The sequence below is a fragment of the Pseudopodoces humilis genome, chromosome 6 (genome assembly GCF_049639895.1).
Source record: "Pseudopodoces humilis isolate 2021_Gansu_Grassland_sample_001 chromosome 6, ASM4963989v1, whole genome shotgun sequence".
Taxonomy (NCBI): Eukaryota; Metazoa; Chordata; class Aves; order Passeriformes; family Paridae; genus Pseudopodoces; species Pseudopodoces humilis.
The window spans coordinates 56216090-56228433 of record NC_142205.1 but is presented as its reverse complement, the minus strand read 5'-3'; the positions used below and the strand labels follow the sequence as shown (position 1 = coordinate 56228433).

Genomic DNA, 12344 nt, shown 5'->3' with positions numbered 1-12344 from the left:
ATGTGTTAAAAGTTACCACAGTCAGCAAAGCAAAATCTGATTCTGTGACCTAAGAAACACAAAGTCAATATATTCCTTACAAAGAACCTATGAATGACCTGATAGAGTTTAATAGGAATGGAAAGGGAAGCAGGCAAAAAAAGAGGGATGCACATATAAGCTATGTATCAGCTCTACTAACTTCAACTAATAAAAGTCATAAAAGGACACCAGTTTTTGTACAAAGCTGTTTCAGGGAGCTTCCTTCTTCCATGTAAGCAACTAAGGGGATCACCTTCCATCCAGCAAGCAAGGTTATGCTGCCACCAGGAAAGAAATTCACACAGCCCTAATCAGCGAGGATTAATCAGCGCTGTACATGTACAGAGGGCCAGCATCTGGTCATCGCCTAATGAAATGCTCTGTGTTGGCATTTACAGGCCACAGAGGTCCCTCTGAATGTTTCCTTCCTAGAGATTAAGAAATGTCTCAGCATGGCTTTTCATAGTAACAGTCCTCCCATTTATTTCAAAAGGAAAAATAAATAGCATATTGAATACTGGCACAGAACAAAGAATGCAATCAGCTCTGACAAAGGTCACAAGCTTGTCAATTCAGAACTATTTTTTCTGCCATTTTTAAAGGCCAGTTTTGTACATTAACTTCAGAGTTGGCACTAGAGGTAATGTTACTGTCTTCTGAAGTGTTGTCCCTCTTGAAAGAAAAGAAACAATTCCAATAGTATTACTGCAGGATTTGGCAGCTGCATCCTAGATAACTGAACCTGAGTCTTCATTTGTCAGTGTTATTTTTACTTCTCTATTAAAACTTTCAGCCTAGGTTTCTAATTGTTTATAGTTTTGCCATAGACAAAACTGTAAACATATTTTTTTACACCATTAATTTTGACAATATGCAGGGAAAGAAGGATGTCTAAAGGGTTTGGGAATAACTGTGGACTTTCAGTAGGTATTCAGTGATATAGCCCTGAAGAAAACTGACTATATACAAAAAAATTCTAAAACAAAATACTCAACATAGAAACACATGTTTTAATAGTCCTTGTTCACACAACAGCAATCAATGCCAATACCACTTTCCTCTGGAGTAAGAGCTGTTCTTCCTGGAAGAACACTGCCAAATGTCATAATTGTTCCCAGATTACAACACTGGCTGTGGTTAGCTTTCCTCTTAGGAGTATTGATCCAGGAAAGCCAAGGAGATAGAAATAGCTCAGCTTCCTTTTCACCCCCACCACTAAATATCTTTGACTAAGCCAAGGGAATGGTTTTCTGGGGAAAGTTACCATTCACAACAAATTTTGTCAAGAATACAGCTGAGAAGATAATAATTTTGACTGTACTTGTCAGTGACCTGGAGATCACATATACAAACCTTACTTGTCTGAATATTTACCCTTGTGAAAGAGTTAAAAATGAGAAGTGGGAATTCTGTGCAGCCCTTGCCCAAGTACGTACGTGGCCAGGGCTTGTTGAGACTCTTCCTCACAACTGCATACAACCATAATCACTATTCCACTTTAACCAGCAAAAACAAAGTAGGAGGATCCCTTCCCCCCCTCACAAAAGAAATTACATGAATCACAAAGCAAAGGGAGACAAAAAGGACAGTTTAAAGCTATTTTGTGAAGGGATCAACAGCAAACCACTAGAACTGTCTGCCAAGGAAGAGGCACTGTACCTTTTCAACATCTGACAGGGAAGACAGCGAGTGGTTCTGCAGAACCTCTGGCGCTGTGAATGCTCGCAGGTCTTGTTGGCACACATTTTCATCAGTAAATGACACACTGCCAGATGGAAGCAACAGGAGAGACCATGGAGAAATGATGAATCCCAGAGCAGCAGGATCAGCTGTAATTGAAAAGGGAAAAAAACAAAAACCACCCTGAAAATGAAGCAATGTTGTTTGATGCCCTTTCTGGATGTTAGTTTATTACCAGCCTACATACTATTAGTGGAATAGATTCATGCTTCCTTTTCCACTTGTGGTGTTTCATAACCACAACAACCTCAATTTTAATCACACTGGGGAGTAACACCTATCTTTTATGAGTATTCTTTACTATTATTCATACCAGCAAGCTCAGGAACAGCCTGCTAAAATACAATCTCCTGTCCTGAAGTTATTTCATTTGTGTTACAGTTGACATATAAAACATTCCCTTTCTGCACTGCACATATCATTAAGGCTAATTCCAACAACAGGAATGGAGATTGCTCCTGTCCTAACATAGCACTACTGCAGCAGCAATGTTTGGAAGACAGTAGACAAAGTTAGTGGGGAAGGAAAATACTCAGAGTGGCTAATAGAAGGAGACAAAAGAGAAGAGTTTTGGGGCACAGAAGTAATTTTTAGTCTAAAGTGAAAAAATATTACAAATACCTGAAAATTTCAAAACAAGCACTGAAATTGCAGAACCAAAAGTAACCAAGATATGCAATTTGCCAGCTAAGGTTTTAGATGTCTGATAATACTGCTGTCAAACTAACTTAAAAAAAAAGACAAAAAAAAAGACCATTTCCTTAAGTCAAAACAATTTTTTCAACACCTCAAACATGAATCAACTCAGTTTCACTGAAGGAGGCATGAGGTTTTACTAAGAAAAAAATAAAAGTTTTATTTTTTCATAGGCAAAAAGGCAATAGCTCTGTCTTCTGCTACACAATATATCAAAGACCTGAGGAAACACATTTGAGTGGTATATCCTTTTCCCTTGATATAGTAAGCAAAAACAGCAGAATAATAATTTCCTCCATTAGCACCACTACTAACATTTTCCACTCTCCAGCTCAGGATATTCCTACAGTGCTGGTTCCTAGACTGCTGAACTATCTTGTAATCTAGAATATTTCTAATCTCCTAGGATATTAAATTACTGCTTGCAGGTATCAGGTGTAAAAAGATCTCCCAAGCACATCTTTCAATTTTCTAGCCCCGCTTCCTCTGAAACAAACAGAACAAGTGTTGTTCACTGTTGTGGCAGCAAGTTCAGATGTTAGAAAAAAGAAACAAGAATGAACAGGCCATTTCTATTATATGTAACAAGAAAATACAACATTATATAGCAAAGCTTCCAAAACTATTTTTATTAAGACTACCTTAGTTGGCCTTTGACTTTGAAAAATTATCCTGTGGGTAACTACTGAATTCTGCACCACTTCTGTGTGTATTCACCACTGATATAAAAACCCTAAACAAGCAACATCTTATAATATTTTAAAATCTACCTTATGAATCCCAACTCAGGCACTTCAAGAAATGTAGAGGCTTTAATCTTACTTTAACATTTTGTGTAATAAATACTTGAAATACATAAAAACTCTTCATATTCTAAACTAAGACTATACTAATATACTAACATATACTAAGACAAAAAATTGATTTAGTTTTAAGAACAATTAAACTCCCTCAATTAGTCTGAAGTCTTCCCAATATTAATTTAAACAAACCTTAGAGCATTTGTCCCCTATAGATGTAGAGTCTGAATTTATTGATCCACTCCCACTCAAGAATCTTCATGACTTCAAGCAATGAAAAATGAATGTGATAAAGAGTAAGTTTAGAAAAAAGACTGATTTTGCTGTTTTACTGACATTTTCTCATCTTCCTCTTTCAGTAGCCTATAACTAACATAGCAGATCATAGAGCCTACACCACAACTCCAGGGAATCCAAACGATTGTTAGGAAGGATGAGAATAAAACGGTTAATTCTCCAGTTCCTTCCTCAAGGCATGCATCACAAACCAAAATAACTATCTCAAAGCTCCAACCTGGTAGATATACCTAAGGAAATACTTTTTAGAAACACATCTCTAACATGTTTGCACCATGGATAAAAAAAAAATTGCAAAGATGCAATGTATCAAATAGACAGCAACCACAGGAAAAGAAAAGAAACTATTTTCCAGTGATAATATTCGCATCATCTTCTATTTAGGCTTTCAGAATTATTTGTAAGAGCAGTAAGGGTAATACACTCCTGAAAATACTGAGGAAAATGACAAAAAAAAAAAAGTTTCAAACCCTTTTTTTCTAAAAGCACTGGAATTCAGGATATGGCTCCGGTCAATTTTCTATCTAATAGGCTTTCAACTGTGCTAGAGCTGCCAGCCTTCTGAGTTAACTCCAGAACTATGCAACTTGGTAACAAAACACTTGTGAGAGCTCAGCATTTCAAGCAGTACCAAGACAGAGATAAATAGCATGGTCTTACTTAAAGTGAGAGACTGAACTGGCTTTAAACACAATAAAAACAGAAACAATCCTCAGCTACAGAGCATCTGCCAAACAAATGAGAGAGGAAAAAAATCCTTTATGTGCTTTAACAGCACAGAAGTAGCCTAAGATAAAAAAAGGCCCACCACATTCTAAGAGACATGAAGACAAATTTTGAAATGGATCTATTTTACAATACTATTGGCAGGTAATTTTGAATTCCCAAGCTACAGTCACAATTCCAGTCAGTCCTTCAGGATCTTTACCCCCCACTTCTTGTAAGCCGCACAGAACGCATACACACACATCTCTAAAAAGCACAGAACAACCCAAAAATATACACAAGGCTTTCAGCACACATTTTTGCTTCCCTCCATAGCCCTCACTGAGACAAGTAAGATTTCTCCTAGAGCAAAGGATCCTGAAAATTTGTATGCTCAGGCCAGGCTGGAGGCAGACCACTGACTCACCTGCAGCCTGGCCAGGATTATTCCAGCACACGGCACCACTTCTGCTGTAAATCCTCTCCTCTTGGGCTGGTGCAGCGTGTCCCTGCATGCCTGGTGCGCAGGGCAAGCAGCACTGCAGTGTCTCTGCTCCCTCTGCCTTTGGCACCAAGGGATAGGGAGAGCTCTGATGGGATACTGAACCCCTTGGAAAACTGAAATGTACTCTTTCCTGAGGATACTGGAGCAAGAAACAGCTTGAACAATTAGTTTCTGAGATCACTTTCTGTTGCTGAGCTGCCCCACAATCAAACACCACACTACACTGTAGTGCTGACTACATCCAGCAGAGCTCTGCAAAGAGTGCAAGTAGTCACTGAGCCTCTCTGGTGTGAGTAGGGTGGGTGGAGGTGGAGGAAGGGATGAGGAATAGAAACTAAAAAAAATTTTAAAACCCCAATAAAATTACATAAGTCCAATCTCCTTCTCAGCAACCGAAAGATCAAATGTCACCAGACGATGAAAAAAAAAAATCATTCCCCAACACGTACTGGCAAAAGGAAAATCATTTATCACCTGCCAACAAGGACGATCTAGGAAAGGAGGATTTGGCTTTTTTACCCCTTCCTATTGCATTTTTCCTCCTGTCAACCAAACCAATCCATTTCCTGCTCCATCCGAACTAGGTCTATGACTACATTGGACTCACCACTAGTCCCATCAGCACATTTCACACTTTGCCTTCCTTCTTTTCATTACGCTTACTCAGGCAAAGCAGCTACAGTAGTTTGACAGTCAAAAGTATTTACAGATCCCTGAAAACCATAATCTTCTTCACATCCACTTTCAGATGATACAACTTTTCTTTACATAAATCATTTCCCATATACAAATCTGCAAGACATTCAACTTGCAAAGACTCTTTCTTTGCTCAACCTGTCTTTTTAACATCAGACTCACTTTCCCTCTTCCCTTCCCCCTTCCTTTAGATACATGTCTCCAAACTTAAGGTCCAATTGTTTTCAGAATCCTCAACGCACACTTTAGAACAGGAGTGGCCTGGGTGACATATGAAGGCTTTCCCACTTTCAAGTTTAGATAAATCTTTTCCAGTTAAACCTAGCAAATTAGAGGGACGCCTGTTTTATAATTCTCAGCAGCAGCGAGCACAGCACTCTCCTAATGCTTATACACTCACATTTGAGATTACTTCAAAGACTTGTTCCTTTGACCTCATGGAGTTCTGAGTGCAAGATACAGCATGTCTGAAACAGCTGATACACCCTTTCAACAACAAAATAGTTATTGCACATAATTAAACAGATGTAAGAGAAGGGCAGGTCTGGTATCAGCCTTTTCAAATCTCCAGATTAATCTCAACATCACCAATGCAACTGATGTCAGATCTGCAACTGAGTCCTAGATTGTCTTTCTCCTTCATTTAACAGCTTATAATGTGCTGACAAGACAGCTACCAGAGCTGATCTTCTAAACTGGTGATAAGCAACTGGGCATTTCAATTTAAGCTTTCATTTTTTATAATGATAGAAATAAATTTGTAAAGTTCTTTTTAAGGAGTTCAACATCTGTTAGAACCATAAATACAAAGAGGGATAAAAATACGCACATTTCTGTATCTGTTGCTGAATTAGGCATGATGTGATATGCAATTGGCCACGAAGACAATGGATTTTCATCCTGTGTTTCTCTTATTCAGTGCTTTGATGGATAAGAAGATAGACTCACTAAAAGATATGCAAAACTTTTTTGTATGAAGAAGTCATCAAATCTGTAACAGAAGCCTTTTTTGGACATTTTTTCTAATTTCCAGAAACTAGCTTAAGTAAGAAATTAATTGAAGAACAGGTTCTCAGTTGACAGAGTGATAGCAAGATTCCCAACTTGAAACAAACTACCAAAACCCTACCAGGGTCACACACAAAAATGATTACTTGGGCTGGTAATTCCTTAAAGCATCTGTGGGTCCTGGGCTGGTGTGGGGAGGCTGACAACAGATGGCAATTTAAGAGTTTGCTATTTCCATGGCCTTTTTTATCCCCCTTGTTTCAAAACAGCTGGAACACAAACTGTTGAACAATATGCCTCATTTAATTTTTTTGAACAAACAATGTACAAAACATTCAACAAATCTTGTATTTTGTTACAGAACAGCGTGTTCAGGGACTCCAGGACTCTGTACAGGGAGGAATAGCATTTCTGAGAGCTGGTCAAAGCTGAACATGCTGTGATCTTGCAGAAGCTAAAAGCTTGCCCTATCTCCCTCTGCCCAGAAGTGATCAGTCAGTTCTGAAAAATTTTGGAAATTCTGCCATAAAATAGCTCTTCCACACCATATGCATGGAAGAAATGGGTCTGAAATTTGACCAAGGAAAACAAGGTTTCTTGAAGATCCCCCACTTGCTACAAGTCCTCCACAAATAAAGAACAAAATTGAGTGAGACAAGCCTAAAGGAACCTCCACATTTTCTCTACCTGAACATTAACAGCGCCTTCATAAGCCAGCATAGAAACTGATATTCAAGATGACAAAAAAGGTTTCTAGATTGCTTCATTACTGAAGACAAACCTTCATTAAAAACTGTCTTGTTATCCAACTCTTGCTGAGAGGAATTACATTACCTTTATCAAACTCAGCTACACAGAAAACCTCTTTCATTTGAGTCTCTTGAAGTGCATTTTACCAAAGGCTATATCCCAGGTTAATTAATAGCACGCAACTGAAAATAGTTCGCTGAACTAGCAGAAAAACAACTCAATAAAACGGCTTCATCTCCAAAGAAGAGACAGATTCTTCTGGCACTGATTTTATCTGAATTTGTGTTTTGGTCTTCATGGATAGGAAGTAAGATCAGAAGCTTCTGCCACCTTAGCCAGTCTTGGCTGGCAAACATTCCCCTGCCTTAAAAACACATATCAGAAGTCCTGGGGCAGATTTCTGTTTTGTGCTCTCATCTTCCAGTACTTGTTCTTCTGAAGGAAGGCTCACTGTGTTCTTGTTGTCAATGCTTGCATGCAGTCCTCATATAGATTACGATAATTTTTCTGCACTGCTCTCAGGGTAAGAAAGGCTAAGCTCTTATTTTCAGTGGAGACTCCCTTCTGGAAAAAACTGAGACCCAGGATAAAGTTTTAAGTGGTTTCACTACTATGTGCTCATACAGCTGTGATCTTGTAGGTGGATTAGAAGATGGAGCTCCATGTGTCAATTCCTCTGAAGTTTACAAGAGTAAACCTCTAATCATTTAAGATCCCTCATAAGTCAAGGTCTTAACAATATGTCCTCTTCAAAGAAATAATTCTCCTGTTTCCAAGAGAGAACAAAGAGTGAAAGAGAGGAGAGCAGATGCCAGCTTTCCTTTTCTTGCAATATGAGAAGCAGCAGGACAGGTCAGTTGGTCAAACTGCAACAATAAACTCAGCATTCCTGACAGGGAATGCACTCACGGGCTGTGAGAACATTGGTAAGGAGAAGAAGGTAAATTTGAATGGGATGTCAAAACTATCTATAATTCACCTGGCAAAAAATATGTTGGAGAAGTTGATAAAATTCATATTTATAAAGCTAAGTCAAGTGTGATCAGAAATCAGGTACCACACAGCAGTTTCTGCCCACATCTGCCTTCACTGGAGCCTGTGAAGTGTCCAACAGAGCCCACTCTCAGAGTCTGGGCAGTGTGTAAGACACAGCCAGTGTCTTACTCAATGGATTGGCTAAGCCAAATCTTATAAAAAAAAAAACCCAGCCCAAAATAACCTAAATGTTGAATCTTGGTAAAATTCTGAATCAAATACTTGCAAGAAATGCAAAATATTTTGCCCCAAATAACAAAGATGTGTCCCTTGCATAGGAATGTGGCAAAACAATGACTATTTTCAAAGAGTGAGCCTTTGATTTTTCATAATAAAACTGAATAAGCTTACATAGCATGCTGATATAAGGGGATGGCCCCCTGCAAAGGTTTTGAAATACTAGGATGCAGCATGGGAACATACACTTTATCTGAGAACAAGTTAAAGATGTTGCTGAAGTTCAATATGTGGCTTAAGCATTTATTGCTATTAGAAAGAGCAAGAAAGGGAGGGAAGGGCCCTAATGATTTGCAGATTTTAAAGGAAAGAAAGGAAAACAAAAGGAAGGGGAAAAGTTCCATATTCAGACCTAGTGCTAAAATGTGTATTATTATCAGTATTGCAGATGCTGAGCTTGAAGCCTACTGAGGCTGGAGGGAGGAGGGAGAAGAAATACTTCTACTCCTTTGAAATACAAGACAACACCACAATCCTCTCAGTAGCTATGTAGGTGTTGCCACTTGAATTTTGGGGAATCATATCTAGCCCTCTGGTGAAGTTTTCTGTTTTTCACCTTTGAGACAAAATCTCTTCAGAGCACACTGGTCATGACTGCACAGTACTGTACCCATTTCTATGTCTCCTTCAGTACCAAAATGTTTCAATGGTCTCAGACCATTATTTATCACTTTTTTCCTATGTTCCCATCTCACTTCAATGGGTCTAAAGTAATTGAAGTTATCACCACAAGAAATGGGATGTGTCACAGATTCTGGAAGAACATGAAGTGATGGTTGAAAGCAACCTTTGGGCTAGGATGCAGAGAGGCACTCACCCAGAGACAGATTAGGAGCAAGTAATTGTTTGGGTTTAGAGCCTAGGAAGGACAAGACAGTTTACTTATATGGCACCTTAATATAACCAAAATGTTTCCAGTCTTGTATTTATCAGTCTTAAAAAATGCTTACCTTTTCTGAATAGTTCTTGAAGGCTCTCTGCACTTTGATTCAAAATAGCCCATATTTCCTCTTCTTGCAATGGTCCCCCCCGAACCTCCAGAGCCTCTGCTAGTGACACATGCATGTTACCTGGGAAATAAACAGACTGATGTAAGACTAAATAACATATTTTCTTCTCTGTGCATGCTGTATTCAAGTAGTAATAACCCATGTTCAGCCCTCGGTCACAAAAATTCTCCCATCAAATATAAATAATACAAAACATTCCCTGTGGCAATAAAGAATTTTGAATTGAATTCCAGAAAAGCTCAGGTTAAAAAAAAATAATGATCCATATTAATATTGTAGGCTCTACATCCATAAATTCAACAAGCTGGCATTAATCCATATGCTATGGGCAAGTGTATGCTCTGTTTATAAAGATGACAGATCGATCAGTAGTTACAGGTTTATTAAAATAAATCAGTTATTAACATGATTTTGATAAGTTTGAGTCAGTGAAGCTGTTGTTAGGAAAGGAAGCTCTTCCTCCTTTCACAAGGTTATTGATAGCATCTCATGAGCATATTATGAGAAGCACTACCAGAAAATATGTACAGAAGCAAAATAGCTATAGAACTCATAGCTATGGAACAGCTTCTCCTTACAGTTAAAAAGCAAAATAGAGCTCTCAGCAGCACTCTACTAATTACATCCCCAGGAAACAAAGAAAGATTTCCTTCCCCAGATAAACAAGGTTATGCTGCAGTATTTTTTGAAAGAGCTTAACCACTTTCACCACACTGCAATATAATACTCTGTTGTCCAAAACCATTTGAAAACTGAAGAATGCATCCCTAAATATTCTGGCAAAGCAAAGCTTCATCTGTTCAATAAACTCAGGAGCAAATAAATCAGGTGTTGGCTTAATTACTCCATATTTCTATGGAATGTTCTCAGATTGAGTACTCATGCCAATTTATATTTCTGATTAGAATGCAGCTGCAGTGGCTTCTCTCTTTGCTTCTCTCCAAAGCCCAGAGAAGATCTTGAGGCAGTGAGCTGTAGTAAGAGCCTAAGGTGTATTGTCAGTCACTGGTAAATTTGTTATGTCTCAAAGGCTCCAAAGCTGCTGCTGGAAATGGAAAATACAGTTCCACAAGGAATGCTTATGGTCTGGAAACCAGTAACTGATATCAACAGTTTTAGATGATCCAATGGTACTGCTGGAAGCTCCTCCCCCTTCCTTTAAATCACCCACCCAGAGCCTCCCCAACATACCATAATATCCTGGCTCAGGTATATGGGCACTAACCTAACAAATTTAAAGAGGGACAGGCTTACAGGCTATATTTAGTTTCCCAAATGTCTAGGCAGCTTTATGCCTTCCATGTGTTTTTAATTACAGATAGCCAGGCTTATATACATATAATGGCAACACAAAAGGCTGAATATCCTGCGGTTTCTAACTGAAAATATGGGGTTTGACAATACTTGCTAAAATACTAGCCTTTTCACCTAGAATTCCATACTACTAGTGAAAAATTGCATATTGCTGGCTGCTTTTCACAAAAAATAAGCACAGCTTATTTTTCCTTATTTTACAACTTGCCAGTTTGTAGCATTCAATTACTGTGCATATTTACTAAGCCAGATATATTTCCAACAATAAGTGTTCAAAAGTCATCATCAAAAGACAATGGAAAGGAAAGCAGACTCAGGTAACATTTAAAAGAAAGATGAAATCTGAATTCCCAAAGAGATAAATAAATAAACCATGAAAAATGGAAAGGTAGGGACCAATGCAGACTTGCAATAAATGCATGGAAAACCAGAGAAAATTGTGCTTCCAGTCAGCATGAGATTCACATACACCAGGCACAGAGCGAGTGTCTGGTCTCGCTGATCCAGGAAATTCTGTGATTTTACGCCACTGTCTCAAATTTCAGTAGGTACATCTATAATCAAGTTATCTGGATAATTCAGATCAAAAGATCTCGTCTTCTCCTAGGGACTAAAAATACATGAACTGCAAATGAAAACTTCCTGTGATAAATATTCTAAAGGAGAATGCCAAGCATAAGAACAACAATCCCCTCTCCCCCACCCCAAATCCGTCTCTGCTCCACTCGCCTTTTCCCCATTCTGCAAAATGCTGCATCCTTTCAGCTGTGACTGAATAGTGTGGACTGCTCTGTGGCAGCTATAAGCCAATTCCCTATTTAACAACAAAACAGAGACCATAAGCGTGTCTGCTGAAACTCCCAAACACATTACATCCACAGTAAAAGAATCCTCCAGCAAACAGTTTCTTGATCACAGTAAGAAGCAGTATGAATGTACACACCCAGCCACTTCAGCTGTAGCAATGCAAGCAACGAGATCTGCTTGAATTTTACCGATAGCAGGAGCTTGACAAATAAAAATCAAACACACAACACAACAAAACCAAACTATTTCAAACTGATTTTGAAAGCCCAAGCAAAATCCATCACAAAACCAGTCATTACAAGCACAGCCACATGCAAAAGGCCACAAGCTGGGATTTGAGTGGGATTCTCATTGAAGCAGATCTGTTTCAGTAACTTTTTGGTAACTTTCTCTGTAACTTTTCTTCCTCAAAATTATCTTTTAAGCTGCAGTGCTTGTCTGTCTCAGCAGACCAACATGCTGGTTATGAGGATTAAAGAACTTCCCACAAAATGGTCCTCTGGCACCAAGGAACTGACTGAGGGAAGCTGGGATGAAGCTCTTGGCAGGAAAATGCAAGGCCAGGTTTCTCCACCTGTACAGCCCACCTCTCATCAGCCAGGCACCAATTTCAAGCTGACAGTGGAAGTGCCTGGCTCAATACATATTTCTCCCCCACCAGTTTTGTTTGTCTCAGAAGTTTTTTCACAAGAAGATATTTGTAGTACACAGTTCATCCAAATT

At 38.7% G+C, this 12344-nt stretch overlaps 1 protein-coding gene across 6 annotated transcripts in view; it reads right to left on the bottom strand.

The window, feature by feature from the left end:
- PTPN13 (protein tyrosine phosphatase non-receptor type 13) overlaps positions 1–12344 on the bottom strand; it is a 111292-nt gene that overhangs the window by 76488 nt on the left and 22460 nt on the right. For all 6 annotated transcript variants that reach the window (XM_088056323.1, XM_014254811.2, XM_088056324.1 and 3 more), the window contains 2 exons: positions 9441–9560; positions 1681–1850 (listed from right to left, as the gene is read on the bottom strand). In XM_088056323.1, the coding sequence (XP_087912449.1) occupies positions 1681–1850; positions 9441–9555 (285 nt within the window). In that variant the 5' untranslated portion in view covers positions 9556–9560. The remainder of the gene's footprint in view (positions 1–1680; positions 1851–9440; positions 9561–12344) is intronic.